Source organism: Mus musculus, chromosome 11 (assembly GCF_000001635.26).
Source record: "Mus musculus strain C57BL/6J chromosome 11, GRCm38.p6 C57BL/6J".
NCBI lineage: Eukaryota > Metazoa > Chordata > Mammalia > Rodentia > Muridae > Mus > Mus musculus.
This window is the reverse complement of record NC_000077.6, coordinates 50,235,317-50,253,556: the sequence shown is the minus strand read 5'-3', so window position 1 is coordinate 50,253,556 and position 18,240 is coordinate 50,235,317. Positions and strand designations below refer to the sequence as shown.

Sequence of the window (18,240 nt, the reverse complement as noted above, 5' to 3'; positions counted from 1 at the left end):
TGCCACAGCCAGCTGCAAACACCATCACCACTGCTATGAGAAACAAGGCTGATTGATACCAGGTAGCCACCAGCTAACACCAATTCCAGTCTCAAGCCTACAGTGGCAAGCAGCACTAGCCCACATGTCCTGAAGTCTGCAGTGCCAGGTGACAGGGACAAATGGTTATCTATCTCAACAAGGTTTTATGAACAATAGAACTGTTTGAAGTAAGAAGCAGATATGAAGGCCACACATGATGGCACTCCCCTTTGATCCCAGCACTTAAGAGGCACAGGTAGGTGGATCTCTGCTAGTTCAGGCCGGTGTAGTCTACACAGTGAAACCGTGTCTCAAGAACAACAAAACCGACAGCCCCGAGAAGTACCTCCAAACTAAGGACTGGAAATGGATTCAGAGGCAGCCAATGTTACAAGCCCTCACGGAGGGACACTCCACAGCTGTACACACAGCAAAGAGAACCACTTAGACACTATCTGCTCCCTAGAGGTTCTTCACAAAGTCACCAGCAGACAGTTGGGGAGGGGGTGGTAGAACACTCCTGAAGGACAGGCCCAACCACGCCATCCCTATTGCAGGGGAAGATTGCCACCATAAAGTAGGAAAAAACTGCACAGACCAGTTTCCACCCCCCTCTACCAGGAGAGTGATGGAGGCTGCTAACAACCACAGTGCAGGACAGGAGGGTCGGCCAGTGAGACAGCGCGTATACAGTTACAGACCAGAATTCCACAAAGCCTTCCTTGCCAAAGACAGCCTAGAGAGGATGGCAGTAAAAGTGAAAGGCCCAACCAAGGTCAGCAGGCGACTCAACCTCAGCATCCACAACTTCGTCTGCCCACAGATCCCAGGGAACCCCAAACCACAAAGGGCAAAGACAGAAGCCGCTGACCCACCAGCTGAGAGTCCGACCCCCACCTCCGACCCCTGAGGCTGAGCAAGACGAGGCTGAGCAGAAGCTGGCCTAACACACACCTCAGCCATCATCTGATTTAGTGATCTAAGAAGAGATTCCTCAAAGAGAAGCGGATTCCTCAAAGCTGTCCTTTAAGTGTCACACACACTGAGGATAGCTGTTGAGAAGGCTGATCTGACTCCATGACAGGCTTCACACTGGCAGTTCAGGAGACAAGGCCTAACTCTGTTTCCAAGAACTGAGCAAGTCCAGGCAAGTCCCAGGCCTCAGAAGCTGCCCTGGCCTGAGGCAAGGACAACGGGTCAGCAGCAGTTTCCAGACTTCCCCAGAAACAGTTTTCCAGCCCCCATGGCCTGGTAATGGCTCTGGAATGTCCCTAGAGATGGAGCAAGATAAAGGTTGCTGGAATTCCCCTGATGAGCTTTAAATCAGGCCTGCGAGCTCACTTGGTTGTTTCTCTATCTTGATAATGGAGACTGCAGCATGCTGGACTTCTGCAGAATAAAACACTCTGCATTTACGTACTATTTGAGTCTGGGGTGTCATTCTTCTGTGACTAATGAACACTTATACTGTGTGCACACAACAACAACAACAACAACACTCTAAGGGTCCACACAGCTTCTCGAAGTGGTCAGAAAAAGGAAGAAGCCAAAGGGAAAGGTATCTATCTGTCCAGCTGCAGCCAGCCCGCTCCATCTGGAGCAACACACAGGCATCTGGGAATCAGTGGGGCCACAGACCCCATCCCCTAGGCTGATGGCACAACGGGATGCACTGCAGACTTATGTTACTTGACACACAAATTAGAGGTACCTGAGAGGCGGAAACCTCAACTGAGAAAATGTCCTCATAAGATCAGGCTACAGGCAAGTCTGTAGGACATTTTTTATAGTGACTAATGGGGAGGGACCAGTCCACTGTGGGCAGTGCTATCCCTGGGATGATGGTCCTGGGTTCTAGATGAAAGCAGGCTGAGCAAGCCATGTGAAGCAGGGACAGTAAGCCGCATCCCTCCATGGCCTCTGCACCAGCTTCTGCCTGGATCCTGCACTGTTTCAGTTCCCGCCCTGATTTTCTTTTGGTGATGAACAGCAATATGGAAGTGCAAGCCAATTTTGTTTCAACAACAGAAAACCTAACTAAGACATGTATGGGACAGTAGACTGCGCTACCAGACAGAAGAACAGGTTGTACCAAGTTCAGAAACCATAAAAATCTCATAATTAAGAATGCCAGGCTGGGGGGCTGGAGAGATGGCTCAGTGGTTAAGAGCACTGACTGCTCTTCCAAGGGTCCTGAGTTCAATTCCCAGCAACCACATGGTGGCTCACAACCATCTGTTATGGGACCCAATGCCCTCTTCTGGGGTGTCTGAAGACAGGTACAGTATAGTCACAAACCTAAAGTAAAAAAAAAAAAAAAAAGAAGAGAAAAGAAAAGAAAAGAAAAGAAAGAATGCCAGGCTGGGCAGTGGTGGCGCACGCCTTTAATCCCAGCATTTGGGAGGCAGAGGCAGGCGGATTTCTGAGTTTGAGGCCAGCCTGATCTACAAAGTGAGTTCCAGGACAGCCAGGGCTATACAGAGAAACCCTGTCTTGAAAAAAAAAAAAAAAAGAATGCCAGGATGCCAGGAGTTTGAACTCCAGACCAGTTTCCTGTTCTAGAGCACGTGATCACAACACCCCACTCAGAGGACCATGGTAACCAGTCACATAGCACAGAACCTAGAGTTCTCCATGCTAATGAGGTACCTAGATAGGCCCTGTGTTTAGCCAATGAGTTTCCCTTTCTGGGCATCCCTCCCTGCAAACGATACTGAATCTCTGGCTCACCCTGAGTAAGGCACATGCATCCTCATCCTCCATGAATAAAACAATTTGTACAAGCAAGGACTGTCTCCTTCATCATACAGAGCTGTGCCTAAGTCTCCCATAGACAGGCCCCTCTTCCAACCCCTCTGCACTTCTGGCACTCACTCCGAGCTAAGCCAGATTCTGCCCCATCCCAGGCTCATCAAGGGCCCTCAGAACCCCATTCCTAATTCCTTGTGGTCCCCAGTGATGTCTGGGTGCAAGGAGTTTGAGAACCACACCTGTCTCAGCCCTAGTTGTTTTTACCCAGAGAAACACAGGCTGAGGCCTCTATCTTAGACTGTGTCTCACCTCTCCTTAGTGGCACATCAGCAGCAAGGCAGAAACACATAACCACAGACATGGGTAAATAAAAAACACTGGGTTGTAAAAAGTAAAAATAGGGCTGGGCAGTGGTGGCACACGCCTTTAATCCCAGCACTTGGGAGGCAGAGGCAGGAGGATCGCTGAGTTCGAGGCCAGCCTGGTCTACAGAGTGAGTTCCAGGACAGCCAGGGCTACACAGAGAAACCCTGTCTCGAAAAAACCAAAAAAAAAAAAAAAAAAAAAAAAAAGGAAGGAAGGAAGGAAGGAAAAAAGGAAGGAAGGAAGGGGATGGAGAGACAGCTCAGTGTATAAGAGTACTTACAGCTCTTGAAGAGGACCCCAGTTGGGTTCCCAGCTTCTATATCAAAAGGCTCACAATTACCTGTAACTCTGAGCCCCAGGGAGATCCCACACTCTGGCCGCCTCAGGCCTGTGCACTTGTGTGCAGATACTCACATGCATATACATAATTAATGATAAATCTAAAAAAGAGAGGCAGGCACGTGCACGCCTTTAGTCCCAGTACTCTGGGGGAAGAGGCAGGGGGATCTCTGTGAGTTCAGGGTCAACCTGGCTACCTAGAGAGTTCCAGGACAGCGAGAGAACAATGGAACTGAAAGCAGCTCGGCACAGGAGTTCCTTGCCCCACAGCACAGTACTGGAGCAACCAGAACTGTCGGGCTGAGGTTTGTTAGTCAGAGTGTTGTCTCAATGTATGTGTTCATTGTGACAACTGTAATGTAACTATACAACAGAATGTCCCAGTTTCTGAGCGCAACAAACCAAAACATTCCTGCGGACATTTTGCCTCCAAATTATCCTAAAATGGTCGGGGAGGGGGGGGGGATGTTTGCAAGAACATACCTGGAGATGGGGGACAGGGTGGGTGTCAACTGTGGTAGGAAGATAAGAACTCCGGTTAAAGGGAGACTGCAATTCTTTGTCACGTTCTTACACATTTTAAGCTTAGAATTATGTTTTTAAGTCTTTTGTAGGCTGGGGGTTCAGGTCAGGGTAGAGCACTTGCGGGAAATGTACGATGTTCCATGTCCAGCCCCAGCTGCTGCTGGGAGCATTTGGTGACCTTGCAGAAGACCCAGATTTGATTCCCAGCACCTACATAGCATCTCTAAACCATCTCTACAAGTCCACTTACAGGGGATCTGACTCCCAGCTCAGGCCACAGGCGCCAAGGATGTGTGTGGTGCACATACATACATGCAGCTGAAACATTCACACACATTCAATCTAAACAAACGATTCCAAGTGTCCACTTCCACCCCACCCCACCCACAAGCCTTTGCTCAAAATTTAGGGGGGAAAAATGCAACCTCAACCTGACACATAAGCAAAGTCCTTGTGAGCTACAGGCTTGAATGCAAAAGGCAAAATTACTGTTAACGTTTGGATCGTAAATCCTCCCCCTCCCCCAACCCCCCCAGCCTATGCTAAAGGTTGGTCGATAGCGTACGGTACAACTGGGAGGTGGCAGAACTGGAGGAGGAGGATCCTAGTGGGAGGAAGTGACATCAGTGGAATGTGACCTTGAAGAGGTCCCCAACTCTACCTATATCTTTGCTTCCTTTTAAAGATAATTAATTTTATTTTATTCTTCATATGTGTTTTATCTGCATGTGTGTCTGTGCACCATGTGTATGCCTGATGACCAGAAAAGAGCATCATATACCCTGGAAGAAGAGTTACAGATGGTTCTAAGCTCCGATGTGGGTTTGAGAATTGAATGTGGGTCCTCTGGAAGAGAGTGCTGCTCTCCCACACCCTGTCTTTGTTTCTTGAGCACCGTGGTGAAAGTAGCTCTGCTTCTCCCCCTCAAGGAAAGCAAGCATAGGAACTAGGTTAGTAATCTGGGACTCCATTGGTTGTGCTATGCATAGCTCTTGTCTTTCTTTTTTAAAAACTTCTTTCTCTCTTTCTTTCTCTCTTTTTTTCTTTCTTTCTTTCTTTCTTTCTTTCTTTCTTTTCCTTCCTTCCTTCCTTTCTTTCTTTCCTTTCTTTCTTTCTTTTCCTTCCTTCCTTCCCCTTTCTTTCTTTCTTTCTTTCTTTCTTTCTTTCTTTCTTTCTTTCTTTCTTTCTTTCATATTTATGAGTACACTGTAGCTGTCTTCAGACACACCAGAAGAGGGCATCCGATCCCATTACAGATGGTTGTGAGCCACCATGTGGTTGCTGGGAATTGAACTCAGGACCTCTGGGAGAGCAGTCAGTGCTCTTAACCGCTGAGCCATCTCTCCAGCCCACATATCTCTTTTCTAATAATTATTTGGGCAGCTTGAGGCACACTTCACCCATAACAATGCACCAGGTAACTTGCAAGCAGCAGAGGACCTCACCTGCATTGGGCTGTGCTTTATGGGAAGGGCCAGGTATAGCAGGAAAAACCAACCGTCTGACCTAATACATCAATCAAAATAGCCACCTAAACTCCAACTCTCAGCAAGAAGCTCCCGGCAGTCAGTCGGGCCCTGTAACATCTCTCCTCTACCTTGCTGTACTCTTGCGGATTGTTCAGACATGTTTAATTGCTTTGCTTTTGAGTAAAACTCATTGCTACTTTGCAACCTCTGTGAGCTTTAATTTTGATCTTGAATAAGAACCTGAGAACCTGGAAGTACCCAGCCAAGTCCCTGCCCTCAGGTAACTCCATACTGATGACGTGCCTCACCATAGGCCGAAGCAACTGACCACGGACTGGGTCTCCCGATGCAGCCCTGGCTGACCTAGAACTCACTCTATCGACTGCTCTGCCCTCAGACTTGAGGTGAATCCCATGTCTCTGCCTCCTGAGTGCTACAATTAGTCACATACACCAACCCTAGCACCTTTCTTCTTTTTTAATTTTTTAATTTATGTGTATGAATGCTTTGCCTGTGTCTATAACGGTGTGTCATGTGTGTGCCTAGTGCCTGTAGAGGTCAGAAGGTTTCAGATTTCATGGAACTGGGGTTACAGATGTCTATGAGCCACCATGTGGGTGCTGGGAATCGAACCTGGATCCTCTGCAAGAGCAGCCAGAACCTTAACCTCTGAGCCATCGCTCCAATCCTTTATCTTATTTTGTTTTAGATTATTATTATTATTACTTTTGAGACAGGGTTTCTCTGTGTAGCCCTGGCTTTCCTGGAATTCAATCTGTAGACCAGGCTGGTCTCAAACTCAGAGAGATCCACCTGCCTCTGCCTCCTGAGTGTTGGGATTTAAAATGTGCGCCACCACCAGCTGTGATTTTCAGCATTTTGTGTGTCTGTGTCTGTACACTATTTGAGTGCTTGTTGCCTAAGGAGGTGGTGAGCCTCCAGGCTGATTCAGGGAATTGAGTTCAGGCCTTTCACAAGAACAAGTGCCCTTAACCACTGAGCCAACTCTCTAGCCCCTCCCCTCCCCTTCCCTTTCTTTCTTTCTTTCTTTCTTTCTTTCTTTCTTTCTTTCTTTCTTTCTTTCTTTCTCTCTCTCTCTCTCTCTCTCTCTCTCTCTCTCTCTCTCTCTCTCTCTCTCTCTCTCTCCCTCCCTCCCTCCCTCCCTCCCTCCCTCCCTCCCTCCCTCCCTCCCTTCCTTCCTTTCCTTTTTTTTTAAAATAAAGATAGCATCTCAGGTTTTCAGGCTGGCCTCAGTTTGGACTGAGGATGGCCTTAAACTCCTGATCCTTCAGCCTCCACTTTCCTCGTAGTAGAATTACAGGGATGTGCCGTCAGGATTGCCTGTGAAGCTAAGGGTCAAACCTAACGATTCAAACAACTCTCAGTATATGGTGCACAGATACACACGCACACAAAATACCTATATACATAAAAAATAAATTTAAAAGAAATCTACCCGCCTTTGCTCCCCAAGCGCACAATTAAAATTGTGCACCATAGCCTGGTGGTGGTGGTGCACGCCTTTAATGCCAGCATGCACTCGGTAGGCAGAGACAGGTGGATCTATGAGCTTGAGGCCAGCCTGGTCTACAGAGAGAGTTCCAGGATACACCATCACGCCTGACACAAAGCCCTTTCCTGCTGAGCCCCACTCACAGTTGGCTGCCTTCCTTCGTGTCTAAGTGGGTCATAGTGGGATTCCCATATGTGAACCCAGAGAGGCCAAGCCTTATGCTCCCTTTTTGGTTAAGAGGTAGCAGCACAAAAAGCCCAGTAACTTACATCTCCTTTGAGGGGGCATCTGACACTGCAAGGTGGACCTCACTGAGAAAGCAAGCATGGGACCCTAAATATGTGCAGGGCTCCTCACCTTCTGCAGTGTTTGTTCCTACCAAGCCTCCAGTGGATGCATGTGGCCTTGCTTGCCCATCCTGTCATTGATCATGATGTTATTAATGCAATGGCCCAAACAGATGGTCTTGAGCCATTTGTGGCCACACACACGTGTAACCCAACACTCAGAGGCAGGATTGCCACAAGTTGGAGGCCAGCCTGGTCTTATATTGAGTTCCAGGGCAGTCAGGGCTATACAGATACACCGTGTCTCAAAAACAAAACAATCGAGGCTAGCCTGGTCTACAGAGTGAGTACCAGGACAGTCAGGGCTACACAGAGAAACCCTGCCTCAAAAAACAAAAACAAAACCAAACAAAAACCTACACCCAAACAAAAAGGGGGTTGCAAAATAGGGTGTAACTGAGTTGGTAGTGTGCTTTCCTGGCATGCATGAGTCTATGGGTTTGGTTGGTCATATCACCACATAAATCAGGACAGAAGAACCAGGAACTCAAGGCCATCCTCGGCTACTTAGAAACCTCATGGCCAGCAGGGGCTTGACACTGTCTTAAAACAAACAACATCAACCTAACATGAACAGTTGTCTGGCAAGACTGTAAATGTGGAAGGCCGGCCGTTCATTCTACAGGCTGGAGCACTGTGGTTTTAGGTGAGAAGGGATGGGACCACATCAATAGCTGAAAATCACACTCCCAGACCACACACGGCCCTGCAGCTGGGACCCAGCCTCCACTTGGCTGAGTCTGCACTAACCCACTGCTAATAAAGGCCTCCTCGGTTCTTACAGAGGTCAGATGGTGAAAGAACTGAGGTCATAATGGGAACAACCCTTCCTCTGCACTCTTCAAGGAAGGTCATAATGGGAGCCACCCATCCCCTTCAACGGAGATGCTAAGTCTTAGCTTCCTAGGTACAAGAATGTTTTGAGGGTTTTATCTTGTTTTGTTAATTTTGTTTTTATAGTGGAAGATCAAAACCAGGCCTCCTGTGTGCTAAACAAGAGCTCTGCCATTGACAAAGTCTCACCATGTAACCCAGGCTGGCCTTGAACACATGATCCTCCTGTCTTCATCCATATCCAGCTTACAATATGATTTTTGAAACTACAGGTTCCAGCTATGAGAATCCAACCAATCTTGAATGGCAGCTATTCAGAGAACAAAAACTTGCATCTGTACCAGACGTGTGCAGAGTTCCTTCCCTGGTCATTGTTTCCCCAAACAGTAAAAGTATTTACATAATGTTGGTGTTGTATTAAAAATTACAAGCCATCTAGATGTGGTTTAAAGACGTGGGAGGACGTGTGTAAGCTCTATGTAAACACTACCCCATTTTATATAAGATTAAATGTTTGCAGATTTTAGCATGCTAAGGGGTCCTGGAACCAGTCCCTGGTGGATAGCTAGGGATGCTCAAACTCTTCCCATAGTGAGTAACAATTCTGATCCTATTTGACTGTCCTCCTCTGATACTTCTTAGTCTGAAAGCCAAGGAGCCAAAGTGGGATTCTGCCTGTGTCAGGGAGATCCTAGCCATCCCTGGTGGAGTATCTTAGTGGGAGGATACTCAAGTTATGACTCATTATGGTGAAATGATGGGGTGTGCTAGAGATGTAGCTCATCAGAAAGCATAGTTGCATGAAACTTGGGGTTCAATCCCCAGGATCGAATAAAAGCCAGGCACAATGGGAACACGCAGAATGCCAGCTTAAGAGGTAGAGGCAAAAAGACCAGAGTTCAAAGTCATCCTTGATTACAGAGTGAATTCCAGCCTGGAAGACCCTAACCAAAAGAGAGGGGGTGCATGGAGGGGGGCAAAGAGAGACACACACACATGAGAAAGATGAAACACACACACACACACACACACACACACACACACACACACACACGAGTAAACACACCGGTGGGTCTCTACAGAGGAAACCAGAGAAAATAATGAAGACAAAGTGTTGCTATAACAACAGTGCAGAGCCGGGCATGGTGGCACACACTTTTAATCCCAGCACTTGGGAGGCAGAGGCAGGCAATCTGAGTTCGAGGCCAGCCTGGTCTACAAAGTGAGTTCCAGGACAGCCAGGGGATATACAGAGAAACCCTGTCTCGAAAAAAAAACAAAACAAACAAACAAACAAAACCAGTGCATACTACCAAAAATAGGTTTTGAAGAAGCAGCTGAGGGTCAGAAAGGGGAAGTTTGTATCCAGAGCCACATGAACCGGAATCTCAAGGTCCCGGGGTGAGAGACTTCCTTCAGAGCCTGTCAACTGTGAACACTGTGTCTAGACATTTGACATCATCACAGACTTCAAAACTAGAGTTTGGTTTGACATCACTAAATCACCTTTTACTAGGTGTCGATTCTCAGCTGGGATACAATATTGAGCCATGACTGAGGTCCTCCAAGAGGGTTTCAAGCCAGGGTGGTTCACAAAATGGGACCCCCTCCTTCCTCCCAACTGTGCACCCAGACCAGCACTCAAATTTCTACCCCCAATCGGCTTCTTATTTTGTATTTTGAGACAAGGTTTCACTAAGTTACGGATTTAGGATTTGTGGCCCTCCTGCTTTTGTCTCACCAAGTGCCAGGACTTTAGGTGTACGCTCCTCACCCAATTCAATATTGGCTTTATTTTAATGATGATGACATAAAATACATTTTAAAGATTTAAAGTGTTGATAGTCTTCAATAAAGACTAATAAATGGAATCTGGAGGTATACAAAATAATTATACACCATGACCAAATAGCAACTACAGTAAAAAAGTTAAGTTGTTTTAACATTATCAAATGAATGAATGAATGAATGAATGAATGAATGAATGAAATAAACCAAACCAATGTATATAGCCAGGCATGGTAACAAATGCCTGTAATCCCAATATTTGGGAGATGGAAGCAGAAGGTTGGGAGTTTAAGTCATACTCAGTATGGGGTCAGCTTAGGCTACATGAATATATGAGACCTTGCCTCATCCCCCTCACCCAATATACATTATTGATTACAAAGACACTATACAGCATTAAAATCGTGAAAAACTAAGGCCAGGTATGGTGGGGCGCACCTGCAATCCCAGCACTTAAGTGGCAAGTAGATCTCTATGTGTTCAAGGCCAAGCTGGTTTATATTTGGGACTACAAAGTAACCCTACAAACTAAAGTAAAACAAACAGCCAGAGCGAGGAACAGAATTGTGTCTTACTTAGGAAGAAATCAAGGATGCTTTTCAGCTAAACAAAACAGACCAGAAAAAGATAGCCAAATACGGTCCACGTTCCCTCCATGAACTTTGAAAACACACACACACACACACACACACACACACACACACACACACACACACAAACAAACATACACACACGCACACACGCACGCACGCACACAAACACACACACACACACACACCAGAGGCCTGCAGCCCTCAACGACCTGTACAGCAGCCTGCTATTTGGTCTTTGCGTCCCTAACAAAAGCTCTTTTCTATATAAAATAGCTTGCCTCTAGTAATGAAACCTAGCAATGTAGAGATTAGCTCACATCCATTCGTGTTAATTTACTGGGGTAACTGGGATTGGTTTGTTTTTTCAAGACAAGGTTTCTTTGTGTAACCCTGGCTATCCTGGAACTCTGTAGACCAAGCTGGACTCAAACTCCACCTACCTCTGCCTCCTGAGTGCTGGAATTAAAGGCATTTGTCACCACGCCTGGCTGATAAATGCTTAATTTTCTTAAAGGTGGTATTTGGGGAAGAAGGCCTGGGTAAAAAGAATACATCCTTTGTAATACGTCAATTGATTAATTAATTTGTTTGTTTAATTTCTTGAGAAGAAGTTTTAGTCTGTAACTCAGAATGCCCTGGAACTCACTGTGCAGACCAAACTTCAAAGTTTTGTCTCAGTCGCCTGAATCCTGGGAATACACGCCTGGTCCACCACAAACGGCTGGTACTGCTTTTAAAAACAACTTTATAAACATACAATTAAATTATTTTTAGTGTTTACCTAAATGTGCAAACAAAACCGTAAGTCACTTCTACACCTTAGCCAAAGGCCGAGAAGTGTTCATACACCACTTTAAAAACATCTCAGTTGGGGACTGAGGACAGGCGGCTCAGAGTAAAGAGCGATTGCTGTCTGATCACGAGGACCAGTGTTTGGGTTCCCAACACTCGCATTACAAGGTAAGAGTCCAGTTCGGGCTGCAATCCCAGCTCCAAGTCAGAGCTTGCTGAGTTTTAACCTGAGAAATTGTGAGCCCGAGGTTCAGGGAGAGAGCCTGCCTCAAAGGAATACAGAGACTGACCAAGGAGCCTGCAGATGTCCCCACCCACCCATACATGTACACACATATACACAAATTGAGTAAATACTCCAAAATGTTTTAGCAAGTAATGAAGACTTTTTTTTTTTTTAAGGTGGCCTGGAATTCACTATGTAGACCAGGGTGACCTAGAACTCACAGAGAACTGCCTGCCTCTGCTTGGCAAGTGCTGGGATTGAGGGCGTGTGCTACCACACCTCCCTTGATCTTTTAAGATGGTCATGGGCTTTCTGGTGCAAGCCAATAATCCCAGCTGAGGGGAAAAGCCTGGTTCCAAGTCTTGTCTGAGATAAGAATGAGTTTACAGCCTGGGAAACAGTGAAATCCTTTTTTTTTTTTCTTTTTTTTCTTTTTTTTAAAAGTAAGATAAAAAGTGGACTGGGGACATAGCTCAGTGGTAAAACACCTGCTAAGGACGTATAAAACCCCAAATTCAATCTCCAGTACCTCACACACTGAACATAGAGTCACCCCAATGCTCTCAGCACCAGCTAATCACAGAATGCATTTTTCACCTTCTATAGTACAATTTGCCTTTTCTGGCCACTTTGTGTTTATAGAATCAAACGATATGTGGCTTCGTGTGTCTGACACAATGTAACATCTTTTTTGAGCCCTTGGTACTATTTGAGGGGACAATTGGAAGATGAGTAAGATCTGTAAATGGCCGGATGGCATTCTGTCTGTGCTAATGTGTGGGTTTGCAGGCCCATATTCTGGCTATACAAGATAATTAACACTGGAGGAAGCTAGGGATTGGCATGTGGGAAATGTACTTGATTGGTTTTTTGAGACAGGGTTTCTCTATGTAGCCCTGGCTACTCTGGAACTTGCTCTGTAGCCCAGGCTGGCCTTGAACTCAGAGCTCTGCCTGCCTCTGCCTCCTGAGAGCTGGGATTAAAGGCCTGCGCCACCACTGCCTGGCCCTATGGGAATTCTTCCCTGCTGTTTTTTTTGTTTTTTTGTTTTTTTTTTTAATGAGTCTAAAATAGAAGCAGGCCTCTTATGTAGCCCAGGCTGGCCTAAGACTCTCCATCCTCCTGCCCCAGCCTCCTATGTGCAGGGATCATGGGCACACAATATACCTTTTACTTACAGCTTAGAGTCAAGGGCCTGACAGTGCACTGTGGCTGATGTCCAGTACAGTAGCAATGTTTTCTCTCTACCCTCATGGTCCACTGACCTTTCCACCGGGTCAGAGTTTAACCATGAACTCAGCATCCAGAAGGTTCCTCAGAGCCATTTAAGGATTGAGCCAGCAAAGGTATACCATGCAGAGCTCAGGGAAGAAGATGCTGGTGCCTGCAGGACTGGCTCTTTGGTCAGAGGGTGGGCAGGTCCAGTGGAGCCCTTAGAAGCTAGGCAAACCAAGTACAAGGAGAAGAATCAAAGGATGCAGGGAGGGAGTCAAAGACCAAGCCCCTTGTCCCTGCCCTGAACATCTGCTCAGGGACTTCCTGAGAAGTTGCTGATATCAAGCCTCTGTTTCCTGTGGCCAGGCCAGAGAGAATGAACTTTGATGGGAGGACACATGGGCCTGAGAGGAAATGTAAGGTTGGCAGAGCAGAGCCTGAAGTAACACAAGACATAGACTTGTCTGTAGCCTGCACCGGCGAGCACCCACGCTCACCGCAGAGACACGCAGAGATGTTCATTTGCTGACAGGCACGCAGACAGGCACACTATCCACATGGGCATATAGGAGCATGGCCTGCCTGTATCCTATGTTCTGCCTTTTCTTTTTTTTTTTTTTTTTTTTAAAGACTCATTTATTATTATATGTAAGTACACTGTAGCTGTCCTCAGACACACCAGAAGAGGGAGTCAGATCTCGTTACGGATGGTTGTGAGCCACCATGTGGTTGCTGGGATTTGAACTCTGGACCTTCAGATAGCAGTCGGGTGCTCTTACCCACTGAGCCATCTCACCAGCCCTGTTCTGCCTTTTCAATGCCTTCCCTCCCGGAAGCTGCCCCAACTGCAGCCTCCTGAAGTTTGGAACCCAAGCATTGGCATGGTGCAGGCCCATCTTGCCCTGGAACGCCTGTGTCCTGACCATTCCTTGAGTTCAGAGCACCAGCTACTGCTATTACACGTTGGTGTAATGCAAGGACCAGCGTTGACCCAACTGTGATCTTGAGAAACCTGCAGAGCCCCAGCAGGTAGGCCTCAGATCTTCTGAGGGCAATAATGAACAAAGAGACCGAAGGGGTTCTGGGGAGTCCACAGGGACCAAGGCCTCAGGCAACGAGGACGGAGGCTGGCTGTGGGGAAGCAGAAGCTCCCAAGGGTGACCCTGTCTTATGACACCCATGATATGGCCAAGCTGGCTGCAGGGACAGGAGTGTGGCCTAGGACCTGTTAGTTCCCCAGTACACGCTCCTCTCCTGTCCTGTGCTGGTTCACGCCCTTCACCTATGGCTCCGTCCACTCTTCCAGATGGATCTGGATTTTGCCACTGCTGACCAAATCTACCTCAAACCAGCTTCATCGGAAAAGAGAAGTGGCTATTTCACAAGGAAGAACAGTCCAGGAGCACACACCACACAAGGTGGCCCCCAGGGCTCGACAACAAGAGTTTCTCAGCTTCTGTACTCTTAAGCTTCCTTTCCCAGACTGCTAATGGAAGTTTCCAGAACTGGGTCTCTCTTCTGTCAACATCGGCACACATGACTACACCACAAGTGTGGCAGTGGTGGGGAGTTGTCAGCTTTGTCTGGTGTGGAAAGGACTAGGCTAAGGAAGGGAAGGGTCAGTGCCTGGAGCCAAGTAGGATGCTGGGCAAATACACCAGCCTAGAGACAAGTATTTCCCCATAACCAAGGATAAAAAATATCATTCATGAGCCTTTGGGGCTCTGAGGGGGATGGGCCTCAGGATGCCAAGGAGGAAGAAGAACATGGGTAGGTCCATTGTGGCTGGGGACACCTGGACATTATGAAGCCATAGGGAGTTGGGAAGGGTGTGTCAGCACTAGACATTACAGAGTAGCCCTGGATGGGAATACAGACCCAGTCATCACTGGGGTAGGGGAAGTCAGGGGTGGGAGTCCAGGAGCCCAGAGCCTAGGGTAAACCCTGGATGAAGGGGAAGTCTGAAAGGCCAGTGGGAAACTACCAAGGATGCAGGGTCTAGATGATATGGTAGCTGGAAACACACAAGGCTAGAGGGGGCATGGGTGAGCAGTCAGAGGGAGCCTGGGTGAGCAGCATGAGTTCCGCCACCACAGGACTAAGCACGGAAAGGCCAGGAACAACTGGAAGGAAGTGGTCAAGCTGTCCACAGCACTGGTTTCTACCTTCCCAGCCTGGCCAGGCTCCCTGCCTTTGTGGATACAGTCATATCCCCACCCCTCCCCGCCTCTACTGCAAAGGGGTGGAGAGCGCCGAGGCTCTTCCTCTCCTGGGCCAGCGTCTGAGTAGCACACTGGGCGATAAGAAGAACACCAAAGCTAATTCTGCCTGTGGCTGGCAACATGAAGGACGAAGTGGCTCTTCTGGCTACCGTCACCCTCGTGGGAGTTCTGTTGCAAGGTGGGCTGGCTCCTGTCTGGGAGGTGGGTGGATCTTACATCCTGTAGTCTGCTCTCTTCAGGCTCCTGGGGTAGGGAATTGGGGTGCTGGCAGGCCCAGGCTCAGGAGAAGGACAGGAGGCTTCTAGGCTAGCCTCCTGGTACCAAGGTCCAAGCAATTCAAGAACTGTTGGAGGGCCAAAGTTCCAGCTGAGAAGTCCCCACTTCCCTGGAGCAGGTATAGACACTCTCTAAGGAGTGTCTACAGGGGAGGACCAGGTGAAGGATGGCCACCCTGCTGAGGGGCCACTTGAGGTGCCTGCCTTGTGGTGGGAGCTGGTATCTGTTTGGGAGTGCAATACAGTGACTAGTGGAATAGCTATGGGCTTAGGTTGGGAGAGTCCCAACTCCACGCATCTGGAGCACAGTATCTGCCAGATTTAAGGCTGGGTCCATGATGTCTAAACAGAAACTGAGACAAGAATTTATGCTATTGTGTGGTGGTACTGAGACCCAAGCTAGACTGACTCTGGCTTGTGGCAGAGTCCCTTCTGGCTGATTCTGTAGAGGGGAAACCAGGGTCCCTTAGCCACAGAACGTGTGCTTCCTTGTTCCTTAAAGAATACAGCCAATTTTGCCCTGGTCCATTGCCTACGCAGGGGGTCCAGACCTGCAGAACGGGAGGTAGGCATTTGCCTGTGCTTTGCAAGTCAAATCGTTCAGGAGTAAAGTCTTCTAAGGTTCCTCCCACCGGCAGGTGTTTCAGCCGCGCATCACCCTAGTCAATCAACCCTCAGGCCTACAGGGCCTCTCCATTGAACACCACTGATGGGGCAGGTGGGAGAAGGGCATTAGAAGAGAGTCGCTCAGTGAGAGGCAAGGAGAGGGGAACTAAGGGACGGATCCCGCTCCAGATCTGCGGAGCACCACACCTGACTCCCACACCCCCACGGCCGCAGCCTACTTCTCCCTACAGGTGATCTCTGCACGAAGGGCTTTCCACGTGTCGCCGCCGCTCACCTCTGGCCCTCCCGAGTTCGAGCGCGTCTTCCGAGCCCAGTGAGCGCGGCGGGTCCGGGCGGGTTCGGGTGTCAGCCAAGGTGAACCACGCGCTCACCCAGCCTACCCCTCGCAGGGTAAACTGCAGCGAGTACTTTCCGCTGTTCCTCGCCACACTCTGGGTCGCCGGCATCTTCTTCCACGAAGGTGCGGGGCAGCGTGGGGGCACACTTCGGGGGTGGGGGTGATCCCGGATGGCGGGAGCTCGTGCTCACCGCGTCGCCTTGCATCGACTCTCGCAGGAGCCGCAGCCCTGTGCGGACTGTTCTACCTGTTCGCGCGCCTCCGCTATTTCCAGGGATACGCGCGCTCAGCGCAACTCAGGTAACTCTGGCCGGACTTCCGGGAAAGCACTGCAGGGGAGGGTCGCTCCCCAACGCCGCTCAAAGGGTGGGAGGCGGCGATCGGCCACAGGGGACCCATGGAAAGAGATCTGGGGACAGCGGGTGGGCGGACCTAGCCCTAGCGAGCCGGTGTAGCCCGGAGTGGGAGGGGCTTGAGCCTGCGGGGCAGGCCTAGTCTGGAGGGGGAGGGCCTAGGCCTGGGGGCAGTCCTAGCATGGAGGGGGCGGGGCCTTGTGTGGAGGCGGGGGGGGCTTGGCTCCGCTCCCGCTGAGCGCCACCCGCAGGCTGACTCCCCTATACGCGAGCGCGCGCGCACTCTGGCTGCTGGTGGCGATGGCTGCACTGGGCTTGCTAGTCCACTTCCTCCCCGGCACGCTACGGACTGCGCTCTTCAGATGGCTCCAGATGCTCCTGCCGATGGCCTGAGGCGAAGGCCCTCCGAATCAGCAGAACTGGAGATCTTCGAACAAAACGCTGGGGTGCCCGCCCCCGAATCCCAGTTTTTAATTAAAGTTCCCACGACGGTTCCGTCTGCATTCTCTGGGTCTGAGAGGGTCGCTTACCGCAGCTTGGAGAGCCCAAACCCCAGACAGATGCAGCCAGGCTTTGGGAGGCTTGGATAGGCCAGCATAGGCAGGCTTGGATTCGTTCTTATCACTGTACTGTCTTCTAGACAACACCTTGCCTGCGCAGCTACCTCTGCCTTGACATTTCTTTCCAGAGATAGCCACCCCTCACCCACCTTTCTGTACTTGGGGCTCACCTTCCTCTCAAGCTGAGCCTCAGGTGTTGGATTCTATCTTGTATGCCTTCGTGTCCCCCAACACCCAGCCCTGACTTCCCAACTAGAACCTATCAAGTCTTTTCCTAAGTGAGATCTGGGTCCCTGTTTTTGATCAGTGCTGAATCTCCAAATAGAGGTTCAGGACACCCCAGCTAAGGCCACACAGCAGTGAGTGTGGCCAAAAATGTAGTCAGTGATAGGTTCTCTCAAGTGGATCTCTGGATGTTTGAAGAGGACCGGACTTAGGTAGGCCTACTGACAATACACCTCAAAATGACTTTTAACCTACCTGGCCAGCAAAAATGCTCTTAAACAGGCCTAAGAATGTGTGGGAAAGCCCTCCGGCGGGTGGAGATGGCCATTTATTTTAGAGATGACCACCGTATGAGCCAGGCGCTGTGGTTCTGAGTTGCAATCCTAGTACTTGGGAAGCTGAGGCATAAATTCAAGGCCAGCTTGAGCTACAGTGAGTTCCAGGGCTCCCTGACTGTCTCAGTCCCTTTCCAACAGTGTGCCTCCCCCTCATTCACACACACCAAGATCCTATTATATGAGACAAGCTGGGACAAAGATACTAAGGACTATGGGGGCGGGGTAGGGAGAAGGGGAGGAGATGATGTCAAATTGTGGACACCACCCCCCCCCACCCCACCCCCAGCACTCAGGGGCTCAGGTCTGTACAATAGCTGTGCTGGGTTATGTGATGCTAGACCAAGAGGATCTGAGAACTCGTTGGACGAGAATTCCTATAGGATAAGTAGACACAACTTTGGGTGCATGAAACCCCCAGTTACAGACTCAGTGGTCACGACCTTCCTGCTAAGTAAACATGACGTTACGTTGAGGTATGCCAACAGACACTTGACATGGTAAAGGAGGGTCTGGGACTTAGTCCT

General features: G+C 49.0%; 1 protein-coding gene across 4 annotated transcripts; it reads left to right on the top strand.

The window, feature by feature from the left end:
* Nucleotides 1–15,024: 15,024 nt before the first annotated feature.
* Ltc4s (leukotriene C4 synthase) lies at nucleotides 15,025–17,096 on the top strand. Of its 4 annotated transcripts, none has more exons than NR_132733.1 (5): nucleotides 15,025–15,179; nucleotides 16,134–16,216; nucleotides 16,293–16,363; nucleotides 16,459–16,540; nucleotides 16,956–17,096. NR_132733.1 is itself a non-coding variant. In NM_001313968.1 (5 exons), exons 1-5 carry the CDS (start codon nucleotides 15,122–15,124, stop codon nucleotides 16,984–16,986), a joined length of 342 nt encoding a protein of 113 aa, NP_001300897.1. In that variant the 5' UTR covers nucleotides 15,025–15,121; the 3' UTR covers nucleotides 16,987–17,096. The 4 variants fall into 4 exon arrangements, 2 of the variants coding, with proteins under 2 accessions (NP_001300897.1, NP_032547.1); NR_132732.1 differs by having other exon boundaries at nucleotides 16,845–17,096; NM_001313968.1 differs by having other exon boundaries at nucleotides 16,117–16,216.
* Nucleotides 17,097–18,240: the final 1,144 nt, after the last annotated feature.